The following is a 17,379-nucleotide window of genomic DNA, read 5'->3' as shown; positions in this document are numbered from 1 at the left end:
AGCATGTTTTTGGAATGTGGGAGGAAACCGGAGTACCTGGAGAAAAAACCCACGCATGCACGGGGAGAACATGCAAACTCCACACAGAGATGGCCGAGGGTGGGATTGAACTCCGGTCTCCTAGCTGTGTGGGCTGCGCGCTAACCACTTGACCGCCGTGCAGCTTCCCACAAAACAGTATAGGTTATTAATTGGATATTAAAATTGCAAAAAACAGTGATATAGTGAAATTTTAACTGTGATGTACACAACTTGATGTTTATGGAGTGTTTTGTGAAAATAAAGTATAAAGTAAATATGTTTTCTCCGGGTATTCCGGTTTCCTCCCACATTCCAAAAACATGCTAGGTTAATTAGCGACTCCAAATTGTCCATAGGTATGAATGTGAGTGTGAATGGTTGTTTGTCTATATGTGCCCTGTGATTGGCTGGCCACCAGTCCAGTGTGTACCCCGCCTTTCGCTCAAAGAAGACAGCTGGGATAGGCTCCAGCAACCCCTGCGACCCTCGTGAGGATAAGCGGTAAAAAATGAACAAATGAATAAAGTTATTATAGCTTCCAACTGGACCTCAATTGAAGTCTTTTTGGGAAAAACGATAAGCCAAAAAACAACAATATTCATGAATTTTCTCTTCCCATAAAATGTGAGCGGACCTTTGCTTGCCATGAAAATCCAAAGTGAATGATTTGTATGTTGGTACTGCTCTTATCTCCCGTTCTTGCAACACCCACCGCAACATTTCGCCCGACAATGACAGATGACGCCAACGTAATTCCTGCAAACAATCCGAATCTCCCGGGGTGGAGCGGCCGTGTTATTGCTTCTCCTGGTTTATTGCTTTTCTTCTCAATGAGTGTCCTGGTGACGCCACAACTGCAGCAGCGAACAATTATATGTGCTGTTTAAAAGTGAGGCTGATGGTCATTATTTGAAATTGCAACATGACGACCGCTGGGACAAGCGAGAGACCAGTCTGATTTAAATGGACCCTTTTTCTTATAGTAGAAATTAATAATAATAATAATACATTTTATTTGTATAGTGTTTTTCAGAGTACTCAAAGACGCTTTACAGTAGAGAAATATATCCATACAATATCCATACATTCATTCATTCATTCATTCATTTTCTACCGCTTTCTCCTCACGAGGGTTGCGGGGGCTGCTGGAGCCTATCCCAGCTGTCTTCATTCAGAGCTAAAACAAGGCTAAAAACGGGGTGGGTACGCATATGACAGCTTGCTTTGCAAACAAAGGAAAAGATAGATGCCTTGATGCCCCTGCGAACAAACGAAAGCAGAAACACCATGAAAGCGGTTCAAGCAAGGGCAGTGACGAAAACTGGTCCAGGACTCCAGCCTCAGGACTCCAGCCTCGAGTGTATAAAAGGCCGGGCAGGGAAAGGAAGGTTGCTTTTTTTGCAACTGCGCTGTAATAAGACCCGCTTACTTGTAGGCATACAGGGACTGCAGATAAGCCCGGACGTCTGTATTAGGTATTGTTGTCAGGAATGGCACTGGGTGGCACTGTGGAGTTTGAGACAGAAGTTATGGGTGGATGTTTTGATGTTTTCGGGACCAATGATAATATCTGTTTTGTCACTGTTAAGTTTGAGGAAATTGTGTTCCATCCAGGTTTTGATGCCAGTTAAGCTGTCGGTGAGGTTGGAGTAGATGTTGGAGTTGATGGAGGTGGTGGAGATGTAAAGCTGTGGAAATTGAGCACCATGACGACGGATGATATTAGCCCTTTCAACCTTACATTTTATGTCAATAAAAAGCGGTGAAATTCCTATTTTTATTAATAAGAATAATAACACAGTAGAGCAGAACTTGATGAGTTGGTTGACGAGCAACATGATAACGATTCCTTCCAAAAGTGTCTGATACGCTTCCAATAGACACGTCTGAACACCCTGCCAGGATGAAATCATCACAAACTCAGGATGTAGAACTTTAACAACGTCATTCTCCGAGTGAGAAACGCAGCTGCATGATCACAGCTGCTGGAAGTGTTGGAGGTGAATTTCAGGGTGTGAAGAACGTCAGCGCTTGGATTGTTGGCGTTGAGAGGTGAAAGCAAAGGCCACACCGCTTCGTTATGCAGGTATTGGAATTTGTTCTTCAAATGAACTCAGTAATTTTGCCTGCCTCAATATATCGCCATCCATCTATCCATCCATCCATCTATGTATACTATATGACCTATGTATACTATACAGTATACACTATTACACTATGTACATCTGTGTAATACTTTTTTTATAATCAGTATAGTTACTCCAGACTCCATTCACTGTGCAATATCCGATCAACCTCCACGTGCAATATTAAGGCTCTAAATCAGGGGTCTCAAACATGCGGCACTAGTTTGAGGCCCCCACCTTGATATGAAAGTTTAATGTTAAAGTTTGATATGGATGCTGTATGATATCATGTACCCAGAAAAAATTATTACGTTTGATTCATGTTCATGTTAAAGGTTAAATAACTGTTAATAGTTATCCTCCCTATCCGTGTGGAAGTGGTAAGTTTTTGGCTATTTAAGTTTAAAGGAAATAACTTGAAGGCTACCGTTTAGGTCGCTAGCTCTCTAGTTTGCGAGTTAGCATGTGTCTCAAGACCCTGCAGTTGCGCAATATGTTGTGAATGAGAAGAGTATAAATGTGACTATAGTCGTGTTTTGTCATTTTAATCTGAAAAAAATAATTTGTCTACCCACCAACTATATGTGGTTTCTGAAGTTTTTATTATTTGCCGTTTATACTCTTTTTATTTACAACATATTGCGCAACTGCAGGGTCTTGAGACACATGCTAACTCGCAAACTAGAGAGCTAGCGACCTAAATGGTAGCCTCCAAGTTATTTCCTTTAAACTTAAAAAGCCAAAAACTGACCACTTCCACACGGATAGGGAGGATAACTATTAACAGTGATTTAACCTTTAACATGAACATTAATCAAACGTAATACTTTTTTCTGGGTACATGATACCATACAGCATCCATATCAAACTTGCGCGGGCCGCACTAACATTAAACTTTCATATCAAGGCGAGGGCCTCAGACTAGTGTCCTGCGGGCCACATTTGGCCCGCGGACTGCGTGTTTGAGACCCATGCTCTAAATGCAATATATATGGTCATATATTTCGTCTCGTTTCATATTGTCTGCATATTGTATTTGTATATAACTCTGAGTAAAATTGTTGATTTTGTTAATACTTGGGTTGTTTATATTGTTTATTCTTTATATTGTGTATTTTGTACTGCTTAACTGTTTCTGTTCTCTTGCAAATTTCCCCACTGAGGGACGAATAAAGGCATATCTTATCTTATGTCTTCAGCTTTGACTCAACGGACCACTGGACTGATCAAAAAGTGTCATGCTCCCCATCTTCCCAGTAATAAAGAAGAACCTCACCTTCCATTCACGCTCCTAGTTCATTTCATTCTATAAATAGACCTCAAAGACTCCTACGGGGAACTGAGATCTTCTCTATGTGGTTAAATCTGGAGTGGAGGAGCATTGACGTCAGCACCGAGGACACACACACACACACACACACACAGCAGACTGGTATACATATGGATGGAACATGAGTGGAGGACAGCAACATGGCTGCTCTTATTTCTAGACTTGGATCTGATGTCACCACACTGGGAAAAGTGGGATATCTTAGAAAGACCAATGGATGCCGGAGTATCCACGGCACTCTCACTTCCAATGTTTGCTGATTATGAGTGGGGGGGGGGGGGGGGGGTCAGGTCACTGAAGCGCCACTGGAAGCGTGGCTGCAGAAGGAAAGCAGCAATTACGGTGATAATAAGATAGAGGAGGCTCAATCAGAGCAGGAGCGATTTGATTGGAGGAGGTTTATACGTAGTGATTGAGGGAAACCAATGATACTCACTTGTATGATTGTGTGTTTTCAAATAACAATCAATATAATTAATCAGTTCATTCCTTTTGATGTTATGCAAGATGTAAGGTGCTACTTCTTATTGAAGTGAAACCATGAGACGAGACAAGATGTTTTGTTTATAAAAACAAAAAATATCGACATCTACTAATATAATTTCTACTACATTACATTACTCTTCTACACTCAGTGTGTATGCTAGCGGCCCAGCCTCCACCCACTGACACAAAGATGCGGCATGACTGACAAAAAGCTCACTCCGTTCATGTCGTTATTCTATGGAAAGCTCACAATCGATTGCACACATTAATATGTGCTATAAATTGAAGGAAATTTTTTTATGACACATTTTTGGGCCCCAGGAAATCTCAGCGCCGTAGGCAATGGCCTGTGTTTGTTTAATGGTAAGTCCGCCCATGCTGTCCAGAACCTGAGCACAACAACAAGGGAATCTATGTGTCTTGTCTTATGGCTGTAAGTGAAGAGTGGTTAGCACACAGGCCACACAGCTAGGAGACATGGGTTTGATTCCATCTTCGGGCATCTCTGTGTGGAGTTTGCATGTTCTCCCCGTGCATGCGTGGGTTTTCTCCGGGTACTCCGGTTTCCTCCCACATTCCAAAAACATGCTAGGTTAATTAGCGACTCCAAATTGTCCATAGGTATGAATGTGAGTGTGAATGGTTGTTTGTCTATATGTGCCCTGTGATTGGCTGGCCACCAGTCCAGGGTGCATCCCACCTTTCGCCAGCTGGAATAGGCTACAGCACCCCCGCGACCCTCGTTAGGAAAAGTGGTCGAAAATGAATGAATATTATAATACTATTTAATTTTAATTTTAATTTTAATTTTAATTTTAATTTTAATTTTAATTTTAATTTTAATTTTAATTTTAATTTTAATTTTAATTTTAATTTTAATTTTAATTTTAATTTTAATTTTAATTTTAATTTTAATTTTAGTGAATGGCTGGCCACCAGTCTGGGATAGGCTCTAGCATGCCTGCAACCCTTATGAGGATAAGCCGTAGAAAATTAATGAACGACTTATCTTCTCTTATTTCAATATAAAATTGTATTTAACTACAAAAAGATGGCGCTTAGCTAGCAAGCTAGTATGTTAGACTCAAATTTATTCATTTCTTCTGAATTTAAGAAGTCAAACACTGACCACTTCCACATGGAATGCGAGGAAATCCTCTAAAAAAAACTATTATGTTAATGTAATTGTAATTTTTTTGTGCCATTACTGCCACCTAGTGACCAAAATACTACATATCACATGTATTCTGGTATGTTATGCATTCTACCACAAAATAGCCATCATTTTTAAGCAACTGTAGTGGGAGTCGGGACTTCTAGTCACAACTTTAGGGTAATGAATGTAAAGTACGTTGGGGGAAAGATGTCTGAAAACATACGTCCAACGTGGAAGGACGTCAGACGTCCTGCACTGGTTGGCCTTCCCTTTTCCTGACGGCTGCTGTGCGTCAAACCCTGTTGATGTTCATGCTCTGAAAAGTCAGAGACTGACTGATGAGTGACGTAAGATTGATGTGTGCCGCCTCGTCTCTCTGCTCATACAAGCAAGTAGGCGTGAGCGGCCGGGATGATGGATGGCAGGGAACAGGACAAGGAGAAGATGATTGTGCTTTTACTTCTTTTTTGGACATAGTGGGTCTATGGGTGGAAAAAACAGCTGTGGACAGGTGTTTCATTCATTTTGACAGGCAAGACTAAGACTATACACGTATGTGTGTCTGCATGTGATATTTTCTCCCTCACACTTCAGCCTGTCTTTCACCCAGACGTTTACTTCCTTCGTCACATGACGTGTTCATCTGTGTCACGCATGAGTTCTTGGCTGAGGGTTGGTAATAAAGACGGGACTGAATTGTCATTCGGGGTTGAGGATACATACCAGGAGAAGGAGTCTACGGGAAGACTCAGTGCTGTTTTTAGTTGCTAGTTCATGCCTGTTGTTTACCTTTTCTTATTGCGCAAGTACTTGAACGGGACCTATTATGCTCTTTTTCAGCCATTTGTATTGAGTCGTGGACTCCTATAGAGCAGCGACACACAATAACCCGCATAGAAAGCTGTTTAGATCTTCCAGAATCTGCACCTATTCCAGCTGTATTTGGTTTGTTTTCATTTATTCCACCCACACCCTGCCTCCGGGCACGCCCACTCTGCTGTGATTGGTTCCACTGGGCTTGTACGGCTTGTACCGGGCATGCCCATATAAGGAAGTCTGACTCGATGTGATGTCACAGTGAGTTGGACGCTCTGAAACCTAGCGTTCAGAGCCATCATAAAACCCTAACCCTGACCCTGATCCTTACCTTTACCCTTATCCCTACTAACCCTGACCCTAACTCTAACCCTAATCCTTCCATCGAGTCGTGGACTCCTATAGAGCAGCGACACACAATAACCCGCACAGAAAGCTGTCTAGATCTTCCAGAATCTGCACCTATTCCAGCTGTATTTCCTTGATTTTCCCAAACGGTCTGCTTTCAATTATTCCACCCGCACCCTGTCTCCGGGCACGCCCACTCCGCTGTAATTGGTTCCACTGGGCTTGGACAGCCTTTACCGGGCACGCCCATATAAGGAAGTCCCACTTGATGTGACGTCACAGTGAGTCGGACGCTCTGAAACCTAGCGTTCATAGCCATCATAAAACCCTTACCCTGACCCTGACCCTGATCCTGACCCTGACCCTGACCCTGACCCTTATCTTTACCCTTATCCCTACTAACCCTGACCCTAACTCTAACCCCAATCCATCCATCCATCCATCGAGTCGTGGACTCCTATAAAGCAGCGACACACAATAACCCGCACAGAAAGCTGTTTAGATCTTCCAGAATCTGCACCTATTCCAGCTCTATTTCCTTGACTTTCCGAAACGGTCTGTTTTCATTTATTCCACCCATACCCTGCCTCCGGGCATGTCCACTCTGCTGTTATTGGTTCCACTGGCTTGGACTGCTTGTACCGGGCACGCCCATATAAGGAGGTCCAACTTGGTCACAGTGAGTCGGACACTCTGAAAGCTAGCATTCATAGCCATCATAAAACCCTTACCCTAACCCTTACACTGACCCGGACCCTGAGCCCTGACCCTTACCCTTTCCCCTTACATTAACCCCTATCCCTACCGACCCTGACCCTAACTCTCGCCCTAATCCATCCATCCATCTATCCATCCATTTTTTATGCCACTTATCCTCACTAGGGTTGCGGGGTACAGCCCTACCAAATAAAAATTGCATTGTTTTTTACCTTTAATGAAGACTGAGAACTTAGATATCATTTTTGGCTCAAAGTGATCCCTTGGATAAGATGGAGCCTACCCCAGGCCAATCACAGAGCACATACACTCAAACAAGCAATCATTCGCATTAACGGCAAAAGACAATTTAGAGTCTAAAATTAGCCTAGCATGCTTAGTTTGGGGATGCGGGAGAACATGTGCCAACTACACAGATAAGCACCAAAGGGATTCTGCCATGCTAGTCTAATTATATTCAATAATTATTCATCATATTTCAAAGCCTAATTGACCCCCCAAAGGCCAATCGTGGCTGGTGTTCTAATAATAAGACATTTATTCGAACCCTTCTAGAACGTTCACTGTTCTGCCAGAGAGTCCATATATGACCACCCTTTTAAAAAATGTAACATTAACAGAGAAAATGTGACTGGTTGGACGTCACTCCGGCAAGCATTGTGTCAAAGCAGCGGCACATGTTTTCGGAAGTGATGACACAGAGGAGCAGAACAATCGAAAGACAAAAGGCAGGGGGGGGGCGCTATTACAAAACAAAGAGCAAAGCGAGAGGAGGCGAACGAGACGTCTTTGACGAGGCACAAGCGTCTTTGTGGACTATTTATCACCGAAGATGCATGACACAGGAAAACTGGGACAAAAAACGGAAAAGTATTACAAGTCAGAAGTCAAATTCCATGACGCTATGAAGGATGACAGAATCAGTGGTTGAAAGTTTGGTAAGATAAGATAAGGAGGCGGGGCTTGAAGGGGCGGGGGTATGTTTTTTTTCCTGACTGTGATGTAGTCAAAACTGGATTGTGTTTTTGGTTTTGCAGGAAATCCCAGTTACACGGGTCTTCCAAAAACATCTGAAAGGCTGCAATATGCATGCTTGTTTGACGGTCCTTGAACGCACCATGTATCCTTCTCCCATTATCATTCTATACTCTAACCTGGGAAACACCAAGCACTGATGCAGATGGAAACAAACATAATACACATTATTTCCACAAGATATGTTATTATATGCCCTGTGATTGGCTACCGACCAGTCTAGGGTGTACCCCGCCTCTCGCCCAAAGACAGCTGGGATAGGCTCCAGCACCCCCTGCGACCCTCATTGGAAAAAAAAGCAGTAGAAAATGAATGAATGAATGAATGTTATTATATTCATTCATTCATTCAAAAGCAACTGGTGGGCCGGATTCAAACACTTGGTGGGCCACATGTGGCCCCCGGGCCGTAGTTTGCCCACCCCTGCTGTAAAGCATCTTTGTGTACTCTGAAAAGCGCTATACAAGTAAAATGTATTATTATTCATTTTCTACCGTTTATCCTCATGAGGGTCGCGGGGGTGCTGGAGCCTATCCCAGCTGTCTTCGGAATGTGGGAGGAAACCGGAGTACCTGGAAAAAAACCCACGCATGCACGGGGAGAACATGGAAACTCAAGGGTGGAATTGAACCCTGGTCTCCTAACTGTGAGGTCTGCACGCTAACCACTCGACCGCCGTGCCGCCTGTTGACAAATTCATCTGGCATTTTTGGAACTGTGTAGCCTATGCTAGCTAAAGCGCCATAAACACACCTTTTTTTGTATAAACATTTACAGAACAAGCACTGTCATCTGGCACTATATCACTTTCAGCTTCGGAAGCCAGTACTGCCTCCGCTTGTTGACACAGTAGATCACTGAGCATCTGATGTAACGCACGTAAACATCAGCCACAACAGGTACGCTGTTTGACTGGCACTGATTGACACCGACAGATTATGCAGAGACTGTGAGATCCGTGTTTGGCCAGCATTGAAATTTGTCATGAAAAATTCCAAGATATAATATATAATAATGGCTGCACAGTGGGTGTGAATGTGAGTGTGAATGGTTGTTTGTCTATATGTGCCCTGTGATTGGCTGGCCACCAGTCCAGGGTGGACAGCTGGAATAGGCTCCAGCACCCCCGCAACCCTCGTGAGGAAAAGCGGTAGAAAATGAATGAATGAATGAAGGAATTTGTCAACAGACAAATAAAGACTCCTCATAAAGAGTATCGAACACTTGGTAACTTGTCCACAGCAGTGTATTTCCATGGGAAAGATTGCTTAAAACTTTGCTCAAGATTGCTTAAGACTGCTTAAAACTGCACCAAACATGATCTCTTTTGTTATGCAGTTGCATCATCACCTCCTTTTTACCTCTTGTGCAAAAAAATATGAAAGATGTGTGAAAAGTGGGTTGAAAAAACACATAAATACGTCTTTGTTAATTAAGAGGAGGGAGTGGTAATCGAACTGCAATATTGCTAGTGTTTACTGTAAATGAATACACTGTAGTTCCATGGCTATGGTAGTGGTTAGGCCCGCAGAGAAGGCCTATCTGGCTTTGACTGCACACCACTGAGTAAAATACAAGAGTTTGTTACGTGCAATAAGAGTTTCTTCATGAGGTGTGTTAATGTGTTTTTATCGTCAAAGGATGTGTGGGGTTACCGCGGCAACGACCACACCTCCACCTCAGCAGCCGCTTGAGCTGACGTCACTGGAAACAACGACACAGTCAGCGACAAACCCCCGGGGGGTGGTGGGGGGGCAGAAGTTGATTGAAAGTGTGTGATTCGCTTTGCGTCTCACGCCGCAGGGTGCAGGAGAACAACGAGATGTTGCCGAGGTGCCGTGACGCATCGTTGGTGATGCTGAGGAGCAGAAGAAGAGGACGAGCTGACGGACAGACAGACAGACAGACGGACGGACGCGTGCACCGGGGAAGCCTCTTTGTGCCGCGTGGGACTGACACAAACAGCACGTAGCATACGACGCAAAGGGGACGCCGCCCACAAAAACGGCGTAGGCAACACAACACTGAGAGACTGACACTCTGCGGTGGCATCTCGGAAAAAAAGTTCTGCCACTCAAGTGTTTTTCACACGCTGTGAAACACTGACACACACCGTTGCAGCTGGGAATGTAGGATTGTGTGAAAGGGAAGCCTGTGCGTTCACAAAGCCAACGGCTGGTCAGTGGGCACTAAAAGGACGTCCAAGGCCGAGGACAAACAACACTTTAGTCATCGGTTGTTTTGGTTAAGGATTTACCTCATCTTTAGATGTCATGCTTCCATTTCTACGTCCTCAAAGCTCTGACTCTGAACAGGAGTCACATGCTACACATGCTAACGTCAAATGTCTTCCATTGACAGCAGCATTAAATCCAACCCAAGGCCTCGCCTGACAAGTCAGTAGTCCCCCCCAATTTGAAATACTTTAGCAAAACTGATAATCTATTCATTTATCTGTACTGTACAGACCGAACTTAATGACAACAACAACAATAATAACAATACAGTCGAGTGGTTAGCACGCAGACCTCACAGCTTGGAGCCCTGAGTTCAATTCCTGTGAGATCCGTGTTTGACCAGCATTGAAATTTGTTATGAAAAATTCCAACATATAATATATAATAACGGCTGCACGGCGGACGAGTGGAGCGAGGAGACCCAAATTCAATCCCAGCCTCGGCCATCTCAACCCTCGTAAGGATAAGCGGTAGAAAATGAATGAATGAATGAATAATATATAATAACAGTGGCATGGTGGTTCAGTGGTTAGCACGCACACCTCACAGCTAGGAGACCCAAGTTCAATCACTCCCTGGAGTTTGCATGTTCTCCCCGTGCGTGCGCGAGTTTTCTCCGGGTACTCCGGTTTCCTCCCACATTCCAAAAACATGCTAGGTTAATTAGCGACTCCAAATTGTCCATAGGTATGAATGTGAGTGTGAATGGTTGTTTGTCTATATGTGCCCTGTGATTGGCTGGCCACCAGTCCAGGGTGTACCCCGCCTCTCACCCGAAGAAGACAGTTGGGATAGGCTCCAGCACCCCCGCGAGGCGACCCTTGTGAGGATAAGCGGTAGAAAATGAATTAATTAATGATTTTTTACCAGGCTGCACGGCGGTCGTGTGGTTAGCGCGCAGACCTCACAGCTCGGAGACCGGAGTCAATCCCACCCTCGGCCATCTCTGTGTGGAGTGAGGAAAAGCGGTAGAAAATGAAGGAATTAATTAATATTTGGAAGGTTTACAAGGTTTTCTATGTTGATAATAATAACAATACCCAAATAACTAATAATCAGCTAATACATACATATATTAGAGCTGCTCTTTGTAAATATACATATGTACTTGTTTTTCTACAGCCTTTTTTTACTAAATGAAACATATGAAAGTGTTCAAATCAAATAAATCATTGAATTTTTTAGTGTATGATAAGGATTATTGTTATATGCACATGTTATTTTCCACAATGAATGCTAGTAACACAGTGGGAAAAACACCCGAACATGTCCTTGTATAGAAAGTTAACGGACTTTCATGTCATTCCTCCAATTGTGGATTATTCCAGAAACTGTAGCTGATGTAATAAATACGAACATGACACATTCTGGCACCGAGTCTTCCCCGGCGTCTGAATCATAATTTGGGGTCATCCGGCTTCCTTCGCTCACAGACATCCGAGCTTCTTCTTGTAGCTTTCTCGTCTGGCATGTACTGCGCCGGAAGCAGACCATAAGAGTCTACAATGCCGCATCCAGGAAACGACTTGTGCGCTCTTCTCCTACCCGTCCTCCGCTCCTCCACAAAGCTCAGTCATCACCATCTCCCTCCTCCTTTCCATTCATGCCGACTTGTCTCCTCCTCCCTCCTCTGTCTTTCTGCTACGTGCGCTCTAACAGAGTCTCCTCCTCCCCTCAGCGCGGGCGCACGCATCCAACCAGCCTTTACGCGCGTCAACTTCCCCAAGAGAATCCCCAGCACTACGCCCCGCCCTTTTCCGTTTTTTGCCGCCCTCACTCCGACATGACCCCTCATCTGTGACGTAGGAGATTCCACGGTGAGCACCTCAGTAGGCAAGAACTGGATGCTGGGACTATATATGAGGCACGGTTCACACCAGCCGGCACTCTCTCAGTCGCTCCGACTCGGGAACCAGAGCATCAGCAGCGGAGATAGCAGGCATTACTTCGCCCCACTAGGCTAACTCGCTTTGGGCTTTGGTTTTAGGATGGAAACCTACTCGATTTCTCGGAACCGACGATGCTCCATCGTGCGCAACTGCAAAAGTAAGTTCGTGCATGGTTTTGTGTATGAAAGATTAATGCTTCTCATGAATAGAAAATGATAGGAAGTGCATTTTGAAAGCATGCGTTCCAAATAATGTGCATGAAGTTGAATTCACGTTTAATTCATTTAATTTATTTCAATTACTGTGCGTAAAAGCCGCAAACGCGGACGTCTACGTTTGTTTTAAGGCGCTAATGTTACCTCAAAGTGGCCATTTCACGAAAAACCACACACACGCTAAATAATATGAACTATACATCAGACAGAAATCAAATTGACGTCATCGTGAGGTTGATTTCAGCACCGGACAGCTCCGACTCACTTTCGCTCTCTCCGCTGTCCTCCAGCCGGCATCTCCCTCTGGTTGGCGGTGTGGATGCTCCTTGGCGAGCCAAGTCCGGCGTCAGGGTGCCCGCAATCGTGCGTGTGCTACCCGACCCCGATGACCGTGAGCTGCCAGGCGCAAAACTTCACCACCGTCCCGGTTGGAGTGCCTTACGAGTCGCAGCGCGTTTTCCTCCAGAACAACCGGATCACGGAGCTCAGAGTTGGCTCATTCGGCTTCGGAACTCAGGTAAAGTGTGTTCCAAGAATATAGAACATATTTTAAAATATATATATTGAAATGATTTCCCATATGTAACAATGTAAATTGTAATTGTTAGGTCCTGTGGTTGTTTTCCAACAACATCACATGGATCGAGGCGGGCGCTTTCAGTGAGCTGAGGGACTTGGAGGAGTTGGACCTGGGGGACAACCCGAACCTTCACAGGCTGGAAGGGGGAGCCTTCCGCGGCCTGGAGAAGCTCCAGAGCCTCCACATGCACCGCTGCAGACTCACCGCCCTGCCGCACGACATTTTCCACAAGCTCTACAGCCTGCATTATCTCTACCTACAGGTAGGGGGCGCTGGACTCAAACCGGTAATGAATGTAATTCCCACCAGGACAGTTGAATGTTGCAGGAAATATTGGAATATTTTTTGAGTGAGACCACAAGAGTGGATCAAATTTTAATACTCCCAAATATGTGGTCACCCTTAAAGTACTTTGCGCTTTGCTTCCAGTTCAGCCAAGTAATACAAAATATTTCATCGAAATGTAAAAGATGCATTCATAGACGTGATGATTTGTGGTCGGTATAATGTCATTGTATTGTTGCGTGAGATACACAAGCACCAGGCTTTTATTGCAGGTTTGAATGATCTCACCACAGACACAATAATCCCTAACACAGCTGTAACTCACGGTAAGCCAAACTCAACTCTGAACCTCTGACGTCACTTCCTGTCCGCCCACACTCCAGCTTCCCTAACCACTGGAAACACATTTACAGCAACACGCACAAGCATAAGTCTTAGCTCTGTCTTGAACTGAATACTATGGGACTACCTTAACACTTTTGGGACTTGAGGCTCTCTTGCTGGGTGCTAGCATGATGACCATTAGCATATTAGCATTTTAGTTAATAGATTCATGTTTAAATGCAAATACACACATAGCATGATGTAGGGACACTATGGGACGACCTTAACACTTTTGGGACTTGAGGCTCTCTTGCTAGGTGCTAGCATGATGGCCATTAGCATATTAGCATTTTAGTTAATAGATTCATGTTTAAAGGCAAATACACACATGGCATGATGTAGGAACACTATGGGTCTGGCTGAACACTTTTGGGACTTGAGGGTGTCTTGCTAGGTGGTAGCATTGTAGCCGTTAACATGTTAGCATTGAAGCTAATTTTTTAATTCTAACGGCAACTACACGTTTCCTGCGAAAATTTTGATGGGCTTGCAACCTGTGCTGTGAACCTCGGGCCCAGTGTCTGCTGTGCAACGTTGAGGAGCAATGCCTTGCGTAAAATACATGAGGAATTTAGCAACAAAACTGACATGGTAAAATGCTAAGAGTTAGCATGGTAGCAGCTAACAAGAAAGCAAAGAGTCTCAAAAGTGTCATGTCATCTGTGTGGCTTTGTACATGAGTAAATTAGCTAAAATGCTAACATGCTAATAGTTATCGTGCCACTAGCTAGCAAGAGAGCCTCAAGTACAGACAGTGCCAAGGCGGTCTTATAACCTCCCTGCATCAAATGTCATTACATTGAGTCCAACTGTGATGTTCCATTTTGATATTCTTTTTTTGTAGGAAAACAATCTTCACTTCCTGCAGGATGACATCTTTTCTGACCTGATCAACCTGAGTCAACTTTTCCTACATGGGAACCGCATTCGCACCATCTCAGAAAACGTCTTTCATGGCCTGGTCAACCTCGACCGCTTGCTCCTGCACGACAACCGCATCAGGCAGGTCAACCGCCGGGCCTTCCGCGACCTCGGCCGCCTGACCATGCTATTCCTCTTCAACAATTCTCTGCCTGAGCTGCCCAGTCAGACCCTGAGGGACACTCAGGGCATTGAGTTCCTCCGCCTCAACTCCAACCCCTGGTCTTGTGGCTGCGAAGCCCGCGCCCTGTGGGAGTGGTTCCGCGAGGCCCGCGTCTCCTCATCGGAGGTCATCTGTGCGTCTCCCTCCACAAGGCGTGGTCAGGATCTTCGCTTTCTTCGTGAAATGGACTTCGCCCTGTGCCCCCTGCCCGACCCTGGCTCCATCGCTGGTTCGACCACGACCACCTTCAGTACCAAAACCAGGTGGTGGTTCCACAAAAACAAGCCCCAGTCATCAACCAAAGGTGTCTTTGAGAAAGCGTCCGAGACCGTCAAGGCCGGTTTGTATGGCAAAGGCCCATCCACGACCACATCGGTGGTCAAGTATGAGCTGGGGGAGGAAGAACTGGCGCTGCCCAAACTTGATCAGGAAGAGTACTGGGCAAACTACGGCAACGAGGACTCAGGTGTCACCCTGCGATGCTTTGAGCTTGAATGCCCACCTGAGTTCGACCTGCCTCCGTTTTCCTCCTCTACCTCACCCTCCTTTCCCTCATTCCTCTTGCTACTAAGTTCTGTGTTTACATTCAACCTCCACTGGCTATTAGGCTGAATCTGACCCCCGATCCCCCCGTCCCCTTAACTTCCAGCCTGTTTTAAAGGCTGCGAAGATCCCTGTTCGACTCTCTATACCCTCTTGGCCCGCTTTGCTGTATGCTAATACTCAGTGCACAGCGATGGAGATAGAGGCATGGTAGGGTTCTAAGTCTACCACCTACAGGGCTTTACATTTTTCAGGTGCTGCTAGGTGATCCTCAGATCAGGTGGTCTGTGCCTCCAGCTTTGAGGGCCGAGTCCGTCATGAACATCGGCGAGGTTTCGACAGCAGTAAATGATGTCATTACTTTATCAACTCCACTGAGTCAAAACCAATGGTGCAATTATTGCACCCTGGCTCGTAGTCAATAACTACTGTTAGAGAACAGTGCGCAGTAACAACGGTATCGTAACCACTTACAGTGTCATGTAAATACTATGTATGTTTGTCGTGGGTGTTGGAATCGATGTTGTTGTCCAGGTCCTCTCGATGCAGGGAAAAGTGTGAATGTGAAAGGCTTACCAGGCAAAAGACGGATCGCTTATGCTGTGAATGTGCTCAGGGAGTAAAATGGAATGTGACGAAGGCGAACAGACGTACGTGTGAAGAGACCCATCTAGCGAGGAACCGAAATTGGAGAAGACACGGGACAGTAAAAGCAGCCAGCAGCAGTCGGAAAGTCAAACACCCTCTGATTAGCAGCTATGTTCATTTGTACTGGAATGTTTTTGCATTAGGGAAAGAATTCTTCCTGTCAGGAAGCTTGAGATTGGATGTCTTTTTGTGACACATTGATATCATGTGAAAAGATGAACTTATTTATAAAAAGATATGATGAATATTTGCATCAGGGTTTTCTTTGAAGAGACGTTCATTGTATTCTCAGGGCATTGAATCCATCGCAACTGGACTGTTCGGGTTGTCTTAGACCATCTCTGAGCCTTTCACCAGGCCTCATGAAGTTGCTCAAAGAGTCCTATCTGGTCTTTCACCAGACTTTATCACCTCATGCTCAAAGAGTCCTATCCGGTCCTATCGAGTCTTTACTTCATGCTCAAAGAGTCCTATCCGGTCCTATCTAGTCTTTGACCAGACTTCATCACTTCATGCTCCAAGAGTCCTATCCGGTCCTATCGAGTCCTTCACCAGACTCAAAGAGTCCTATCCGGTCCTATCGAGTCTTTCACCAGACTTCATCAGTTCAAGCTCAAAGAGTCCTATCTAGTCTTTCACCAGACTTCATCACTTCATGCTCAAAGAGTTCTATCCGGTCCTATCGAGTCCTTCACCAGACTCAAAGAGTCCTATCCGGTCCTATCGAGTCTTTCACCAGACTTCATCAGTTCAAGCTCAAAGAGTCCTATCTAGTCTTTCACCAGACTTCATCACTTCATGCTCAAAGAGTTCTATCCGGTCCTATTGAGTCCTTCACCAGACTTCATCAGTGCAAGCTCAAAGAGTCCTGTCTCGTCTTTCACCAGACCTCATCACTTCAGGCTCAAAGAGTCCTATCCGGTCCTATCGAGTCTTTCAACAGACTTCTTCACTTCATGCTCAAAGAGTCCTATCCGGTCCTATCGAGTCTTTCAACAGACTTCTTCACTTCATGCTCAAAGAGTCCTATCCGGTCCTATCGAGTCTTTCAACAGACTTCTTCACTTCATGCTCAAAGAGTCCTATCCGGTCCTATCGAGTCTTTCAACAGACTTCAACAGTGCATGCTCAAAGAGTCCTATCTAGTCTTTCACCAGACTTCATCCCTTCATGCTCAAAGAGTCCTATCTAGTCTTTCACCAGACTTCTTCACTTCATGCTCAAAGAGTCCTATCTAGTCTTTCAACAGACTTCTTCACTTCATGCTCAAAGAGTCCTATCCGGTCCTATCGAGTCTTTCAACAGACTTCAACAGTGCATGCTCAAAGAGTCCTATCTAGTCTTTCACCAGACTTCTTCACTTCATGCTCAAAGAGTCCTAGCCGGTCCTATCAAGCTTTTCAACAGACTTCTTCACTTCAGGCTCAAAGAGTCCTATCCGGTCCTATCGAGTCTTTACTTCATAGTCAAAGAGTCCTA

The 17,379-nt window shown here is 44.9% G+C and overlaps 2 protein-coding genes across 2 annotated transcripts in view; one reads left to right on the top strand and one right to left on the bottom strand.

The window, feature by feature from the left end:
- LOC131129633 (uncharacterized) overlaps window positions 1–11,176 on the bottom strand; it is a 35,780-nt gene extending 24,604 nt beyond the window's left edge. The window contains exon 1 of the mRNA XM_078793247.1: window positions 11,140–11,176. The gene's annotated coding sequence lies outside the window, so the exon portion shown is untranslated. The remainder of the gene's footprint in view (window positions 1–11,139) is intronic.
- A 988-nt stretch (window positions 11,177–12,164) lies between these two features.
- rtn4rl2a (reticulon 4 receptor-like 2 a) lies at window positions 12,165–16,366 on the top strand. The gene is made up of 4 exons (XM_058091671.2): window positions 12,165–12,318; window positions 12,667–12,893; window positions 12,985–13,218; window positions 14,470–16,366. The coding sequence occupies exons 1-4, from the start codon at window positions 12,261–12,263 to the stop codon at window positions 15,319–15,321; spliced, it is 1,371 nt and encodes a 456-aa protein (XP_057947654.2). The 5' UTR covers window positions 12,165–12,260; the 3' UTR covers window positions 15,322–16,366.
- Window positions 16,367–17,379: the final 1,013 nt, after the last annotated feature.

The sequence above is a fragment of the Doryrhamphus excisus genome, linkage group LG9 (genome assembly GCF_037039965.1).
Source record: "Doryrhamphus excisus strain RoL-2023G ecotype Guam linkage group LG9, RoL_Dexc_Guam_v1.1, whole genome shotgun sequence".
Lineage (NCBI taxonomy): Eukaryota > Metazoa > Chordata > Actinopteri > Syngnathiformes > Syngnathidae > Doryrhamphus > Doryrhamphus excisus.
Note: the sequence above shows the minus strand (reverse complement) of the source record. Positions and strands in the feature narration are given on the sequence as shown.